General features: G+C 50.1%; 1 protein-coding gene across 1 annotated transcript in view; it reads right to left on the bottom strand.

The window, feature by feature from the left end:
* C23H14orf132 (chromosome 23 C14orf132 homolog) overlaps positions 1–17192 on the bottom strand; it is a 40010-nt gene extending 22818 nt beyond the window's left edge. The window contains exons 1-3 of the mRNA XM_076920875.1: positions 17134–17192; positions 14520–14612; positions 7406–7802 (exon numbers count right to left, since the gene is read on the bottom strand). Coding sequence (XP_076776990.1) covers positions 7406–7802; positions 14520–14612; positions 17134–17192 — 549 coding nt within the window. The remainder of the gene's footprint in view (positions 1–7405; positions 7803–14519; positions 14613–17133) is intronic.
* Between the last annotated feature and the right edge of the window lie 420 nt (positions 17193–17612).

A 17612-nucleotide genomic window follows, 5' to 3' on the forward strand; every position in this document is an offset into this window, starting at 1 on the left:
AACCAGGGATGTTAAACACTCAGACGCCTCTCCTCAAAAAAGGAATTACCTATTTTCTGCCCAGAGGGATGGGAGTGTATTTTGTTAACAACCTGGTAACCTTTTGCTATTGAGGCAGACCTCACCCAAATCTCCCAGGATGTTTATTCCAGAGTCTCCCAGCCTAGACTTTCATCTTTAGCTCCCAGTTAATAGAAGCCATCTTTAGGGGAGATGTCACCTGCATGTTATAGCCTGCTGGCCTCTATTCTATCTTGGTCAGAGATCACACTAGATTCTAGGCTTTTTGGCTAGAACCCAACTAAGGGTCACATGTACGTTGCCAAGGAGTCTCTATGTGATCACACCTGAAGCTTTATTGTGCTCCTGGAGTGGGAATGGTCGCTGCCTAGAAACTTCTCCAGATTGAACTGTTTTAAATATGCTGAAAGTCACCTGGCATCGGACTCCCTGAGGTCTGATCCGGGTTGACTTGACGAGTCAATCTGAACTGAGTTTTCATTCTCACCTCTTTGAGTCAGTTTCCCTGTCTGATGCCTGCCAGGACCCCCCCCTCCCTCAGTAGGCTAACTCGCAAATCGCCTGGCTCCCCAGGATTCTATTTTTCGGAGAGTGGTGTTTTTATAGATAGGAAATGTCTGCTAATTTCTCACAGATCTGTTGGAATGCTCTCATAGTCTCTTTGTACTATACAAAGGAGACCCATTCCAGAAACAACAGTCACGTGTTCAGTATGACTCTTGTCCTTCTCCCTCTGTGTGAAAAATAAAAAGCAAATTTACCTTGAGCCTCCTAAGGCCCCAGAGGTGAGAAAAGGCAAAGGGGACAGACAGGAAATATCCCAACAGTGATTAGATCCTAGACAGTCTCAGGATTAGTGCCCTGTTCAGGTGCCTATCCATCTGACAAAGCCAACATTCTAAGGGATGGGCTGAGGGAAGGTGAGGGGGTAGTGTCTCAGCTCCCTGGAAACAGAAAGCCTTCTCAGATTCCTCTGCCATGATATTCAGTCATTGAATTGAATTGTCAGGTCTGAAATATTTTCAGGTACACACACCTAACATAGTCATCACCTAGCTTAGAGTAATTATTTTCCGCCCTAGGCTTGGCAAGACAGAAGGCGTTGCCAGGCTCTGCTTGGGGTGGTGAAAATCTGCTGGAGTTCCAGGATAAAGCCAGTTCATATTCCTGTTCTATATAGCTCAATGTAGTCCCCAATCTCCAAGGATGCCATGGTCAGGCCTTCCCATCTTCCTAGACATGCAGGCAGACCCACATGGAACACTGGGGCTGGTCCTCTCCTCCCACATCTACATTGCCCACAGGGTTTTCCTATCAGGAGGATGCAGCCTGAAGCCTCTACCTGGGACCCTTGGATTCCCACTTTAGGGGAGCCAGTAAGGCAGAGGGAGTAGGCAGACTCTGAGAATGCTATGTTGGAGGAGGTCCAAACGCTAAAACCAAATTCTGCAGACTGGAACAGCATGTAGAGGGAGTGGTCATGTGGTGGTGGTGGTGGTGGTGGTGGTGTTGACAGAAATACCCGTGAAGAAGCCATGGATGTCTAGACGTCAGGCCACCGAGGCTACTGCAGCAAGATCCTGGAGGAGCCCTTCTCAAATCTTGTCCCACAAAACTGTGAGCAATTTAGATGTCTCCTCCAGATCTCTTAGCGACCTCAATAATCAGCAGGAACCAAGCAGCCCATGCTGAAGCTGGTCAGGTTGCTACCGATTTCTAATTGACGGTTAGCATTTAAAAATCCAATCTGGAGGCTGGAGAGTTGGCTCAGTAGGTAAGGTGCTTGCACATCAAGCTTGACGACCTGAGTTGGAGACCCAGAACCCACATAAAGAGCCGGGCACAGTGACACCTGCTAGCAAGCCCAGTGCTGAGGAGGCAGAGACAGAAGCATCCCAAAGTTCACTGGCCACACAGTCCTCCTAGTGAATTGCAGAACCCTGGCGTCAGGGAAAGGCCTTGTACTAAGAGCTAAGGAAATCAGTCGGGGAGAACACCCACCAATGACCTCTGCCCTCTACATTCATAATATACACACGCAAACACACACGTGCGCACACATGCACACAAAAACACATACACACACTAACACACACAAACACACATACACACAACTGCACACAAACACATATACACACATACACACAAGCATGCACACACATACATAAATGCATGCATGCACACACACATACACATGCACATACAAACACACAGGCTCACACATTCATAAACACGTGTGCACACGTGTACACATACACACATACACACAAACACACACACATGCACACACATACATAGACACATGTGCACACGCATACATGCACGCACACACACATACACACAAACATGTACACACAGGCACATATGTGTGCACGCACACACACAGCACACAAACATCGCCGTTTCTACTTTCTCTAGAATGCAGAAGAACCACTGCCCCAGCCCGTGGGCATGCCTGGCACAAATGAGAGCTGTAACATGGGGAATAGCATCTACCACACCTCCAGATCAGGCCCTACTCTCCAGAGCACCTCTCACCACCCTGCTCCTCTCCATGAAGCCACCCAGCTGGCCCCAGGCTCCCCGGCCCTAACCTCTAATCCTTCATCACCTGACCCTCTGCTCCAACCCAAGGAATGGCTTGCAGTAATCCCTACTGGTAAGGGCACACTGTGTCAAGGCAATGCAGACCTGCACATGCTGGCTCCTCAGCCCACTGTCCTTTCTCCTGTGTGAATGACAACTACATAACCTTCAAGCTAAGCTCAATCAAAGGTGGCCCTGGTGGGCCCCCAGGGGTCCCAGGCCACACCTTATCTTGTTTCACAACCCCCTGAGGACTTGGCATGCAGTAAATTCTGCCCCAATGAACAAAATGAACAGTGTTTTCTCCCCATTTCAAAGGTGAAGAACTTGAGTCTCTAATGTGTGTGTGTGGGGTGTGGTCTCCAGATCCTATGTCAGTTGAACTGTGTCCCCCTCAAAACGTATACTTAAGTCCTAACCCAGCACCTTTACTGTTAGACAGAATCTCTGTGTATGTGCAGATGGGATGGTGACATGGTTCTAGGGTGACCCTCAGTTCACCAGACTGGGGACCATGGGAACAGGGCACAGACAGGGAAGATGCCATGTAACTACAGAAGCAGACATGAGAGTGAGGTTTGTAAAGGACAAGGGACACCAGCAATGGCAGGGGACATCCTGATGCTCAATGGATTGGGAGCAGAGCTCTTTCCAGACCAGGACAGTGTGGACACCTGTGTGTGGCCCTCTGGCCTAAGAGCTGAAGGAGATCCCAGTGTTTCAGCTGCCTTTCCCTGCTCATTTGTACCTTTAAGAACTGGCTTAAACATGGGCAGAAGCACAATGTTTTATGTATCTGAGAAAATGGGGGATTCCCTAAGGCTAAGTCTAGAAGGGTTCATTGCACCCCAACTTCTTGATACGCTCTGGAGGAGGAGTGAGTCTATAACATAGCCTTAGACCAGCAGAGGGGCCTCCACTCTCCTGCTTACAGAGGAAGTGGTTGGGCTTCTAGGCTCTGCTCTTTCCTCACAGTCTGAACAATGGGAAGATAAGAGTCACCTGCTGGACTGCAGGTGACAGGCACAACCTACAGGAGGGAGACGCTCACGTTTGGAGCCAGTTCTTGCTTTAAATATTTTAAGTTGTGACATCAGTGTTACATTTGGAACTTTCCAGGGTCACATGTCTTTTTAGGACCTAAGACTGGCCAGAGAGCCAGGGACCTGCTTCAACCAAGGGCAGGGAGGGGACCGTGTTGGCTGAGTGTGTCACTGCCACTGGAAGTTACTGCTGTGGATCCCTGAGTGGGGCTGGGGACGAGGGCTGGGCAACTTATAACAGCCACAGGGAACTCTAAAGCCAGGAGCACTGATTATTATTGGACAGACACGGGTCACTTTAGACACAGTCCAAGAAAGAAGCAGGGCTGAGATCTCTTACATGCTTGATCCACACCGCACAGGAAGGTGTGGCTCCTGTCACAAATCCTAAGTGAATGAGTGTGGGATCCCAGTAATATCACATTTCCTGCATGAAATGGCTTTCCTTAGAGTAGATGTTCACCGGTCCCAGGTGACTTCTCACGACCCAGTCTCAGACGTTCCCATGTGTTATCAATACAACACGCTCGGGGTCTAGAAGTCACTATGGACAGCCCAGGTTTGAAGGAACGGGAAAGCAGATTCCAGTTCCTGGAGGGGGAGGGGAATGGATGCTGGCCATCTTTGAGTGTGAGAATCTGGGCTCGATCCTAGAGATCTGGAACCCTCTCTCCCTCTAGCACTGGAGTCTTGGTGGCCCTGCTCATTTGGTCACCTCTGGCTGCAGAAAAATGAATGGCCTCCATGTCAACAATCTCCAAAACTACAGGTTCCAGGGACTGTGGGGGGACTGTTGTGGGAAAGGTGGCCGAGTGCCAGGATGCTGTCCAGGGGCTGTCTTAAAACTTTGAAGCCTAGCCTCTCCTATGGCCTCTCTCAGCCTCCTCCAGAGCATGACTGACACGTCTCTGTGTCGGGGTAACATAGCCATGCCCCACAGTTGACGGGGTGTCATCTCAACATTTATCTTTGCAGCTCCAACTCCTTCCAAAGGCTGGCATGCTCTGAATCGTGTTATGCTGCAGACAGGAATCCTATTTAGCTTTAGCTGTACTTGAAGGCAGGAAGTCCAGGTCTGGAGTCGGGTGGGTTCGGTTTCATTCTCTTATCAGTGAACATACTCCTGGCACTGCCCATTCCTATAGTTGCCAATCCATTCTACATGACCAGGCGGGGTGGGGTGAGGGAGGGCCCGAAGAGGGTTTCCCCAGCCACTGTTTTATCACCTCTTCCTCCATGCTTCTTTCTCGGAGGAGGCTCCTTCTCAAGCTTACTCCGGACCATCTGCCTGTCGCTCTATTGTGTCCACTGCCTCCTTCTCAGAGTCCCACGGATGGTATTCACACCTGACACCTTGCACTGACTCTCTGTCCACATGAGTGTCTTTTCGTGAGCACGAGTCTCATCTCGCCCTCATCCAAGCACCTAAGAGCGACTTTTTGAAGACCTACTATGTGCCGGCTCAGAGCTGAGGCCAGCACTTGATCGGTTTCTCTTGGTGGGTCCTGGTCTAACCAACACCTAATAACCACCCAGAAGGAGGACCTAGGTCGAATCCACCTCTGTTCCTCAGCACTCCCATCCTAGTGCTTGACAGGGTATGTGACACCAGGTGCTAAAGAAGTGAACTGTGTGACAATATTCCTATGCAGGTGCTCAACACCAGACAAGACGGGGAAGAGGAAACAAGGTTCCCCCCACCCCCCCCTCTCTCTCTCACACACACACACACACACACACACACACACACACACACACACACACCAGGCGTACACAGGCTGAGTGCTCACTCTTACACACTGCTAGGTCCTACAGATTACAAAACAGTGACTTTCCTCTGATAGGAACAGTGAGACAGGTCTACAGCAGGAAGCAATGCCGAGCACAACCACGCACAAGGTGGTACACGAGGCACCACGGCGCCAACACCTCCAGGAGAAGAGAAGAGATGAGCCATCTTGGAATGTGTCCCTAGGGTGAAGCCAGAAGGGGGAAATGGCCAATCTCTGCAGATCCTAGGGTTTATCTAGGTTCACAGCCAGCTCTCTTCCTCACCAACCACATGTCCTGGGGCAATCTACTCACTCTCCCTGACATTAGGCACCCTGATCTGTACAACTCCAGGCTAACAGAACTTGCAAGAGTTCACACATAGTAGGTCCTCAACAAATCTTAGTGTGTCTTCCGCTGGTGTGCCCATTCACATTTTTCTCCTTTTCAGCTAGCATGGTGCTAAGCACATAATCAATGCCATCTGTCGGCAGGAACAAACTGACCAATTGAAATGGGAATTATAAAAACAAAAACAAAAACAAAAACAAAAACAAACGCAGCCACCACTACAAAATCCAGACTCCTGCAGGCTCTGCCCACAGGTGCTGAAAAAGCCCTGTTTATTTTGTCAAGTCACCATAGCAACTGAGGATGCTCTAGCCAGGCAGCCCCAAGGTTAGTTAGTAATGATCAATTTATCCTGTAACCATGGGAACGCCAGCTTCTGTGGGATGCAGAGAGGACGGCAGCCACAGACATCCTGTGAGCTTTTCTCTTCTCTTCAGTTTGAGCTCAGCTAACCCCACCTCCATCTAGAGTGGTAATGAGTGACTGGTTTCCACATGGTGGTATTTACACACAGGCAGAATATGATGAGCGAGGCCATCGGCAATGAACAGCATGGTACAGAAGCTGGTAGAGCTCACAGCTTGCTTGCTTCAGAGCTAGCCCAAAGCGGGGTCCTGATTCCCCAGAGCCAACCTGGGGACGTTGGCTCTTTTGATGCTTCCATTTGAGAACAAACCCTCCATATCGAGTCTGGCTTTTGAAGTTACATTTTAAACAGACTCCCACCACACGGTTAAAGTTTGGAGAAAGGAAAGCGTCCCTTCGAACATCACTCCCAAAACCAAGCAGCAGTGTTTGGGGCCCTTGGCAAGCACCCAGCAGACAACAGGACCAACACAACCGCAGAAGGTGAAATGTCTGGTTTGGAACTTGTGTCTAGTCAAATGTAGCCTTTCCCTGTGGCTACACTGTGGTCAGCTCTGGGTCTTCCCAGGGGCCACACACAATCCCAGAAAAGGGTGTGTGTCTTTGTTCTGGCTCAAGGGAACACCGAAGATGACAACTCCAGAGGATTCTCCTGTAGCGGAGACCAGGCAGAGCGCCAAGAGGTCATTTGTCTGCCTGCCACGAGGAACCTGTTTTGTGTGGAGGGATGGATGGTGTTTCCCTGCTCAAACCCGGCACAAAGCAAAAATGCTTTTAACCATCCATCTCTCTCACAAAGCCTTGTCACACTGCCTTCCTGAGCGTTAGGAGCTTAAGTCCCACCCACAGTGGAGAGAAAGAGGGGTGGGGTGCCCCGCGGACACCAACAAGTGACAGAGTACCAGCGCCAAGCAAAACCAGAATAGGGTGAGCAGCTTCTCTTCTGCCAGCCCAGGGGCTCCGGAGCAAACGGCGGGTGGGGGTTGGGCTGGGAGGGGCGACTTCAGCTGCCCAGGCTCCTCCGTACTGTCTTGCTCAGCACTGGGGGTGCTCAACGGAGATAGCCCTACTACATCCTTTGGAGTGCAAAGGGCATGGGCCACTCCACCCAGGACATTCAAGCTCCGGAGTACGCGCACAAGGTGGGGCTCCCTGGCTCGGGACAAAGGACCTGGCCACGGATGCTAGCGCTGCATCCGGGAGGACAGCGAGGCTGGGGTCCTGCAAACTTGGCGCTCCCAGGGCGCGTGGGGAAGACTTTAGGTTACCTGCGCGGCCATAAAAGACAGATCCATGGTGTCGCGGCTGGTGTGGCTGCTGCTGCTGCCCGCGCTCCAGTCCTCGCTGCTGTTGCTGCTGCTGCTGCTGCTGCTGCTGTCGTCGCCGTCGCCGCTGCGGGTCCAGCCTCCCGCACAATTATCAGAGAGCGGGCGGAACCGCGAGCAGGTGCCCTCGGGCCCCGGCGACCGTGACCTCAGCAGCCCCGGCGTGGTGGCGAGTCTCCAAGCCCTCACAGCGTCCTGGTTGGCTCCAGGCTCAGGCTCCAGACTCCTCCAAGTGGGCGGGAGACCCCGGGCGAGGCGCCCCTCCACGTGACCATTCCCAGCCACTCCCCCGAGGGCGGGCCAAGCCAGACCCTTGATTTCTAGCAGTCCTCTCTCTGCCCTGGCCAAAAGGGTAAACTGAGGTCTAAGGCTGGCCAGCTGGGTTGGTGAGCCAGCCTCCAACCCAAATCCAGGGAGATGGGTGCCCTCCCCGGGCACTTGACTCCAGCCCTACTGGATCCTCCAACAGTGCTTTCTGGGAGTTAGTTGAGTAGATATGCCTGGCTTTCGGTGGCAACCCTGCTCCTAGGCTTCTGAGTGCTTGTCTCTTGAGCTGGGCAGAGCAAAGCAGAAAGTCTAGCAGTTTTTGTATTGCGTGGTTTGGGTAAAACAATGTTTGTTTAAAACCTGAGTATGCTTGTTTGTAGAACGGGAGTAACAGAACTTAGGAATTAAGTAAGACGTGGCATGTGTCACACCACAGGGTGATCTGTAGCATGGCCAGTGTCCCTTAGTAGAGACCGTGAATAGCCTTCCAGGATCGCATACACAGCCTGCAGACAGTGCTTATGGTTCTCTTACCAGAAAAGTAGCCCAAGCCATGGTCATCGCTGCAATGAAGGGAGCCACAGAGGTACCAGAGGGGCCTGCTGCTCTCTGGAGGGGTGGGGGTGTCCATCACTCCAACCTCTTTCTCCCCTCCGCCTTTCCTTTTCTCCTTCCCACTTCCCGCCCTCCACTTCCGGTTTGTGTCCTCCTTGCCTCATGGGTCTCTAACCCATCCAGGCTCAGCTCTTCCTCACTCCCCCACATCTGGCATCCATCACGTCTGCACCCTTCCGGGCCAAGCACTGGCCTCCAGTCTCAGTGCCCAGAACCCTACTGGTTCCCACCCCTCGACGGCAGCGGGTCTCCACCTTCCCAGTGCTGCAACCCTTCAATACAGTTCTTCATGCTGTGGCAACCTCTGACCATAAAATTATTCTCGTTGCTACTTCACGACTATAATTTTACTAGTTATGATTCGTAATGTAAACATCTGATATACAGGATATCTGATATGCGATTCTTGTGAAAGGGTCATTTGACCCCAAAGGGGTCGTGACCCCGAGGTTGAGAACAACTGCTCTCTGGCCTGGCAGTTTGTCAGCCTACACAGAATCTTCACACCCCCCGCTTCTCTGCACTTTCACCATGAAGTCATACCTGCAGGGGTTTGTAGGTGTGCACGTTCACACGCGTGAGCACGCGCGCGCGGGCGCGCGCTTGTGTGTGTGTGTGTGTGTATTCTCTCATGTGTGTATGTGTGTATGCGTGTGCACATGCATTAGTTTGTGTGTGTATGCGAGCACCAGTGTATGTGCATGTGTATTTGTGTGTACGCATGTGTGTGTATGCATGTGTGTGCATGTGTGTGTGTGTGTGTGTGTGAGAGAGAGAGAGAGAAAGAGAGAGAGCCCACGTGATGTACAACTTAAACAATAATGCCTCCCCCCTGCAGTCTAACAAAAAGAATAAACGGAGCTGGAGAAATGGCCTGGCCATGAGAGGCTCACAACTACAAGACTAAGCAATGGTCTTCAAACCCTGAGGCCATCTCTTCAAAGCTCTTTATTGCTTGCCCCACTGCCCCAGCCTCCCACAATCTAAGTGTTCCCGGTTCCCCACTGGTCTGCTCTCCATCTCTGCTTTTATCATTTCAAGAAAGCTCTATAAATGGAATCATGACAAATAACCCTCTGGAGTCCGTGTCAATCCACCCGGCTACCTAGAGGTTCACCCAGGTTGTTATGGACACTACAGTTTGTTACTTTTTACTGCTGAGCAGTATTTTATTTTAGTGACGTACCACAGTTAATCTAACCACATCTCTGTCAAAGGATGTCTGTGACGTTTCCGTTCTTTGGTGCTTATGAAAACACCTGCTATACACATTCATGGCTGCTATACACAACACGTCTGTCACCCATTCCATGGCTGTGGTCCTGGAGCAGTGTCATTTCTATAATATGTCCAGTAGATTAGGGACTTGTATGGTTCCTCATCCTGCAGGCCTGGCCTTGGTCACTAGAAACTCAGACTTCTCCCAACTGTGCTCTGGAGGAAGAGAGGGACTGGCTGGAGGCAATCCCTCTCTTTTAGTTCTACTTTGCAAGCCCCTTGAGGACCCTGTGGTCTGTACCTAACTCTAGCCCTGTGTCTTTGGACAAGGCTCATCTGTCCTCCTTGTCCCTGGGCTGTGGGCCTTTCACCTTTGAAAGAAGATGAGGGTAGCCAGTCAGTATGGAGTTCACTTCCTGTGCTTCGTCACCTCTCAGTGGTAAACACTGGTTCATCACACAGTGTAGAAGGAAAACGTGATTTCCCATGATGCCTGAGAACTCCATGGTTGTCCCCAGAAAGTGAATCTTTGGTGCATTTCTGGTCACTCGGATGGACTTCATTTTACATAATCAAGTTAGGAAGTCTTGACATACCAATGTAATTTGCCATTTTGATATTGAGTTGCTGACGTTCTTTATATATTCTCGAAACAGGTATTATATCAGACATGTGCAAATGTTTTCTCAGCCTGGGGCATTTTTAGCTTTAATAAAATCTAATGAATTTTTAAAATCCCATCTAAAAGCACACCTCACCTTTCCTCTTCTTTATGCTTCGAACTGTCACCTCTTTTTATTTTTATAGGATATATGAAATAAAGGCTGGGGTTTTTCTTTTCTAAAACCACATCCAGCTGTCCCAGAGCCATTTCTTATAAAGACCGCTCTGCTGCCATTAAATTACCCAGAGCAAGAGGTTGTGCTAAGGAGTCTTTAAGGTGGCACCCACTCTGGAGCTCCGCCAACATTTCTCCTTAAACTCTCTCTTCTGGATCCCACCTTAACCATCTCTTGATGGAGTATTACAGACTCACTCTCCTCTCTAACCGATCTGCAAGGGATGCTCACCAGGCGTGTCAAATGAACCTTGGAGGTCACCTTGAGTTCTGTTGTCTGTCCACTTAGTGGTGTCTCCTGAGTCACGGATCTGGCCAGCACTGGGCTCTGACTTCTATCTGGGTCTGTCCGAATCAGAAGAGGGTGCTATCCAGGTCCTCTGTGTATGTAGACTGCACAAGGGTAGAGGGACTTAGGGTTTAGCCACCCTTCCCTTCTGTGGCTGGGTAAGGGGTTGTGTCTGCCCAGAGGAAGAGGGGGTCTCTGTGACCACCATGACCAGCAGATCAACAATCTGTGGGAGATAAAAAAAATAGTTCAGTCCACCATGACTAAATAGCTGGTGTTGGTTCAAACTTTGGGAGTCTGACCCCAAGTAATTTAGTTTAGATATATTTAAGTACCGCACAATTTAATGTAAACTGCCCTGGTGAGAATTAACTCAGTCTTATATACACCACAAAGCTTAAGACGTGACTACATTGGAACTCTTTGTAAAGTACATGTGACATCTTCCATAAAGATGGGTTCTTCAGGTTGACAAGCTCACAGTAAGGGCCTGGGGGAGGATCCTGTGTGGTCTCAGCCACATAGATAACGTCAAGGTCACTAGACTATTTATTAATCACATCTGCTCCCAGCCTTCTGGGAAGATAACAGGTTATGCATCCCTCCCATTGACGGGACAACCCTGTGTGTTTAGCATTCCTGGTCCCGTGAGTATTTATCTGTGAGCACAGAGACCTTTGTCCCTCCTGGCAGTGTCTTTTGCTGAGTCTCTAGAAATAATTTTGGGGAGATTTAGTGTGGGAACCAGACATCAGCCTCCAGACCCTCTCTCCCTCACCCAGATTCTCAGCCCACATCTTGGTGAGGGCCACCCGGGGACCTTCTTTCTCTCCCAGGAGAATACCAGGGACAATTTTTTTTTTTTTTTTTTTGCAGTTCCTTTTGCTGTGAACCTTTCTCTGAGCAGTTCAGGTTTCCTTTCAAAAGCCACTTCTTCATGGCAGAAAAGATGGCCCAGTTAAGAGTGCACACTGTTCTCACAGAGAACCCAGGTTCCATTCCCAATACCTGCATGTGGGTGGCTCACAACCATTTGAGACCCCAGCTCCAGGAAATTCAGTGTCCTCTTTTAGCCTCTGTAGGCACCTGTGATTATGTGCAAGCCCCGTACCCACACACACTGACACACACATATACATAATTAAAACCTTGAAAATAAAATCTTAAAAATTATCTCTAATTGGAGATCCCCCAGGACCACGCTGGCTTGTGTCTGTCACAGTAGCATTACATTTTTGTTACATTTTATTTGTCCCATAGCATTTCTGACTTTGAGACAGGCTTACCTGCTGGAAGAGGTGGCACACCACTCGCCTTGAGTGATCCTGAGTGCTCCCTTGAGCTGGCAATAACACAAGGCCCAGGTAGGATCCTTCCTGGGTTGTTTCCCAGAGTTGAGATTCAGTGTAGAGTCTAGACAGAGTGAGGCCATCTTTCTTTCTGGACACGAGATGGCCTGTTTTGTTTCTGAAGGGTAAGTAAATCCTCGGGACTCAGCCTTGCCCTTCTATAACACAGCCCACTGTGTCCACCACCCTGTGTCATGGACCTGGTGTCACCTCTGCCTCTGAGACTTGAGACATGAAGATGATGAGGAACTCAGAAAAGACAGCACTAGCTGGTGTCTTGGGAACCTGTGAATGGTGTAAGGCATTACTGGCAGCCTGGTGGTGGTTTTTCTTCTGGCTTGATTCTGAGGGTCAGGTGAGGACTGGTCCCTGTTATCTTAGACCAGCAATGGTTCAGTGTTCCACCTTTCCACTCAGAGCTGAGAAGGACAAGAGGCCAAAGGCCACCACAAGCTCCAGGTTCTGGCCACTTGGCTCGGGGCGGAGCAAGGGATACGCCTCTAGTTCCTGAGAGATGCTCAGATTGTGTGCTCCTGCCAAGCCAAGCCCTGCACGCATAATTCATGTGTGCCAAGAACTTGGGATGCAGAGAAAGGGAACAGTGTGTCCCTTAAGAGGCTCCAGCCAGAAGTAGGGTCCTGACCTGACCACTGGCACTCATGTGGGATCCAGATGACAGAGGCAAGGGGCTGCCTGGTCCTTTTGAAAGCCCCCCCTACTGAAAGACTTTAAGAAATCATGATTGCCTCACTAAGTGACTTGATAAATTATTCAGGAAGCACACAGGGTGGCATGGGAGTCATGACCCAGGACCTATCCTTAGAACAGACAAGAATAAAGCATGTAATTGTAGAGGCAAAAAGGAGAAAACCTTGCTGGCTTGGAGGTCCGGTGCCAGCACTCCTTCTTCCCTTCCCTCAGATAGACACCTTTGTTTAAAACACTGTCAGTGCTTTTTAAAAAGAGATTTAGGTTGCCAGTATGGGGCCAGCAGGGGACCTTGTTAAAATGCCTGGTGCCCTGCCCAGGTGATTCTCAAGGCTACTTCACCCAGGGGAAAACTGCGACCCAGTCTGGGTTCCTTTGGCAGGAATTACCAAGCACAGATTGTATATCAGTGCATAGAAAACACGGGAAATAGACTGAGCAGTCAGCCTTGCTGAGGTTTCAGCACACATGGGCAATGGTGGAACCGGAACCCACAGCAGACGACTCCAAAGTCCTTGCCTTCCCTCAGTGGCTCCTGCCTGTAAAGAATGGTACATTTCATTCAAAACAGTGGGGAAACTGCAATGATGCTCGGGTGTGGAGGAAGGGACCCACTCTGCCACTGTTTCCTTAGTTCAGCAAGAACCAGGGCAGTGAGACGGCTCAGCGGGTAAGGGTGCTTGCAGCCAAGGCTGATGACTTGAGTCTGATCCCTGGGATCCACTTGGTGGGTGGACAGAGCTGATGGGTGAAAGTTGCCCTCCGACCTCTACGTGCATGCCATGGCATATGTACACACACACATGGGAACACACACATACATACACACACACATGTGTACATACACATGTGCACACACACACACGTGAGTGTGCACACAGTGTGAAGAGGAGAAGGAGAGGGATGAGAAGAAAGTAAAAAACAAAATTCACTCAGTTCAGATTCTCTGACTACTATGTTCCAAGTACTACGTCCCCCCCAAAAACATGAGGGGCCCGAGCTTCACAGTGTCTCAGATGTGGTTAAAGCTTCCAGCTTGGGGACTGTGTCTTAGAGAATTTCTATTGCTGTGAAGAGAAACCATGGCCAAGGCAATGTATAGACAAAAGCGTTTATTGGTGCTTACAGTTCCAGAGAGTGAGTCCGTGATGATCACGGCAGGGAATGTGGCAGACTGGAGCAGTAGCTGAGAGCTTACACCTGATCCACAGATACGTGATGGGGGGGAGGGAGAAGGAGAGAGTAGGGGACAGAGAGGGAGAGGGGGAAGAGAGAAGGAGAGAGAGAGAGAAAGGGAGGGAGGGAGGAAGGGAGGGAGGGAGAGAGAAAGAGAGGGAAGAAGAGAGGGAGGAAAGAAGGGAGGGAGAGACAGACAGATAGACAGACAGACAGACAGACAGACAGACAGACAGACAGAAGAACACTAACTAGGAATAGGTTGAGCTTTTGAAACCTTAAAACCTATCCCGCAATGACACACCTCCTCCACCAAGGCCACAGGACCCAATCCTTCCGAAAGGTCCCACCAACTGGGGACCAAGCACTCCAATATGTAAGTCTATGGGTGCCATTCTCATTCAAACAACCCAGGGAGTGCAAGGGCTGACCTGGATTGTGTCTGAGCTCTGTCACTTGCCAGTGAGGGAACCATGAAGCAACTTAACCTTTCCAGGCCATGGCATTTTATACTTGAGTGTGAAAGGACTGGGCTGGCTGCCCCAGTGCTGCTCTGGTGCACTGGAGGAGAGTGAGTGTGTCACTCTTGTCACTCACCTGTTTTTCTCCCGGTTTTCACCAATGCTCTGCTGGATGGAAGGCAGCAAAGGCTGTAGGCTGAGGGCAGGGTACTTCAATCCAATCACAAAACTGAGGACACAAGACACAGCTCTCCCCTCAAAGGTAGTAAGGGGCCCTTTATGCTGGGTCAAACGAGTGACTGTGTCCCTGAGAACACAAGGTCACATGCTGTCCTAAATGACCTGTTCCCGCATGGAAGCTGCCGTATAATAATGGATTTATGGTCACAGAACACAAGCAAGCGATGAATCACTACATCTCCTGAATATATCAGCGCACATTGGGTAAGATGGGCTACAATAAGGGTGGCAAGCTGTGTTCTGGCTTCAGATGCTATCTGACAGCATAGTTACCTTTCCTTTCTTCCTCCCCTCCCCCAAAGCAAGAGGTCTGTTTCTACATTGCAAAAAAAGATGTACCTAATAGTCACAGGATGTTAGGTCACACACAGAGGTAGGCTATGATGGTCTATTATGGGGACTGAAAGTAACCCAAGGTAATACAGCCCCTGACCCACATTCTAAGCCCTCCATAGTCATGAAGTTCCCCTCTGCCCATTGTTGCTGCAGATCTGTCAACACAGGGATGGCTTTTCTCCATTTGAGAACTTGAGTCCACAGAACACACCAGGACCTAGCTGGTAGGTAGTTGGCTTAAACAGAGGATTCTGGCTTGTTTCATGAGTGAATAAATGAACGGATGAAAGAATTAGGAGACTTCAGGAAGGGAAATCTCGCCCTCTAACCCTCTGGATGGCCTTACCTATGTCCTTTGCTTCTGCACACACAGTAGGACAGATTTTTATAAATGGTGACTGAATGATCAGGTGCAGCTCACCTGTGAGTTATTTTATACTCTATAGGCAGAGGGTCCCATAGCACAGGGAATCCAATGGTTTGAATGTAAAATGTCCCTCACAGGTCTGTGCGTTTGAACACTTGGTCCCTGTCAGTGGCGCTGTTTGGGGAGGTTATGGAAGCTTTAGGTGGTGGGGCCTTGCTGGAGGAAGTGTGATATTAGGGGCGGGCTTTGAGGTTTCATAGCTGAGCCACACTTCTTGCTCCTCCTTCTGCTTCCCGAGCACCAGGCTGCCCTCACCACATCTTCCCTGCCACAACAGACTCTGTTTCTCTGAACTGTAAGAAAAAAAAAGAAACCATTTCTTCCCTGAGATGCTTTAAGTCAGAGTGTTTTATCACAGTAACGGAGAAGAAACTTATACAGGAGAGCAGAGTGAGTAAGGAGCAGGGGTCCTGGGCGTTGCTGTCCCTGGAGAATCAGAAACATTACACAGCTCTCCTCAGTATGGAATAGAGGGACTCTCACTCACTCCCATCATTCATTCATTCACCCCTCACTCACTCCCAACATTCATTCATTCACCACTATGTAAGTCTGGAGCAGAGGGACCCTCATTGCATCATTCATTGGTTCATTCATTCACCCCTACATAAGTACGAACCTCCTCGCTAGAACCAGGCACTGTCCTCCTGGTCAGGGAAGACCCTCTCCAGGACCACAGTCTGACTGTGCTGTGATGCATGGAAGCACGGCACTGCCCACCGTGAGCTCACAGTTCACGGCAGCTGTCCATGGCCCTGAGTCAAAATGGGAAGTGGGAAGTGCAGACAGGAATCCAAAGATGAAGTCCAATGATTTAATGTTCTTAATCACTGCACGTAGAGATGACAATACTTTAGGTATGCTAAGTTTTGTGGGGCAGAAATCTCGCGGGCGGGGGGGAAGGGAGGGAGTCCGGCGACAGAGTCTCAGGGCGGTCTGGCACCAGAGCTTCCCGCGCCGCCAGCGGAGGATCCCACATTCACGCAGCTGTCGGTGGGCGGGCCGACGGCTTCATCCGCAAGGTTCCAGGGTTCCAAAAGCTGGGAATCAGGTGGAGAGACCATGGACACGTGGAGGCCGGTTTTCCAAAGCTTTTATTGTTCATGGCATGGTGAATGGGCGCAACTGGTACGCTCCCCCCCCCAAAAGCCAGGGGAGACCAGTCTTATAGGGAAGGGAGAAAGGGGAGGGAATAACTTAATTAGCTACGCCCCTGGCCTTTTGATAATTCATTAATATTTAAATCTCTGGAGGTAGAGACTTGTTACAGGTTAAATGGAGTTACCTCGTCCAAGGCCCAACAAAGTTTAAACCAATCAATCAGTTAATATTTCACCTGCTGCTTTTGACTTTTTAAATGTTGCCACTGGAGCATTCTAAACCATCTATGTGTTTTGTAAGTCACTTCTTTGTGGTGGGGAACGGTTTATGTGGAGGTCAGAGGACAACCTCAGGCACAATTCCTTAGGGGCTACCAACCTTCTTTTGGAGAGAAGTGTCTATTTTTCCCTAAGACAGGATCTCTCTTTGTAGCCTTGGCTGTCCGGAAACTCATTCTGTAGACCAGGCTGGCCTTGAACTCAGATCTGCCTACAAGAGAGATGTCTCACTGGACTGGAACTTGCCAAGAAGACTATACTGTCCAGTCTGCAAACCCCAGGGATCCACCTGTCCCCACTCCCTGGGGCTGGGATCACAATTTGTTCCACCATGGGTAGCTCTCCAGGGTTCTGGGGGTCAGACTCACCTCTTTGTGCTGGTGAAATTTGCCCACAAAGCTGTCTCCCCAGTCCCTTGGAATTCCATTTCTAATGAAGATGTTTGGCTCAAACAGCTCAAAGCAAACAGTCCCAGATGCAGGTGCGGATACAGAAAGACTGCAGGGGTCTGGGCAAGAGAACCCCTTTGAGAACTTCAACTATTCCAACCCAGCAACACTCAGTTCACACTCTCTGGGGGGAATGAAGCCATCTCAGGCTGACTGGGAACCTCGGTTGCTGCTGTGGCAAAGGTCTTTATCCTCAGTTATCCTGAGAAATGTCTGCTCTCCCCAAACCCCATGCTGCTTTCTGTCATCATCTCCACCCACAGAAAGTGCTTCCCCCTCCCCCAGTTCCCCAGCTAGATTGGCCATGCCACCTACACCTGCGTATCTTCACAGAAGATGCCTGAGTCTCCAGTCTGAGTCTCTTCTCCTTTCTCTGTTGGCTGCTCCTCTGAACAGTC

This window comes from Arvicanthis niloticus, chromosome 23 (assembly GCF_011762505.2).
Source record: "Arvicanthis niloticus isolate mArvNil1 chromosome 23, mArvNil1.pat.X, whole genome shotgun sequence".
In the NCBI taxonomy this organism is placed as follows: Eukaryota; Metazoa; Chordata; class Mammalia; order Rodentia; family Muridae; genus Arvicanthis; species Arvicanthis niloticus.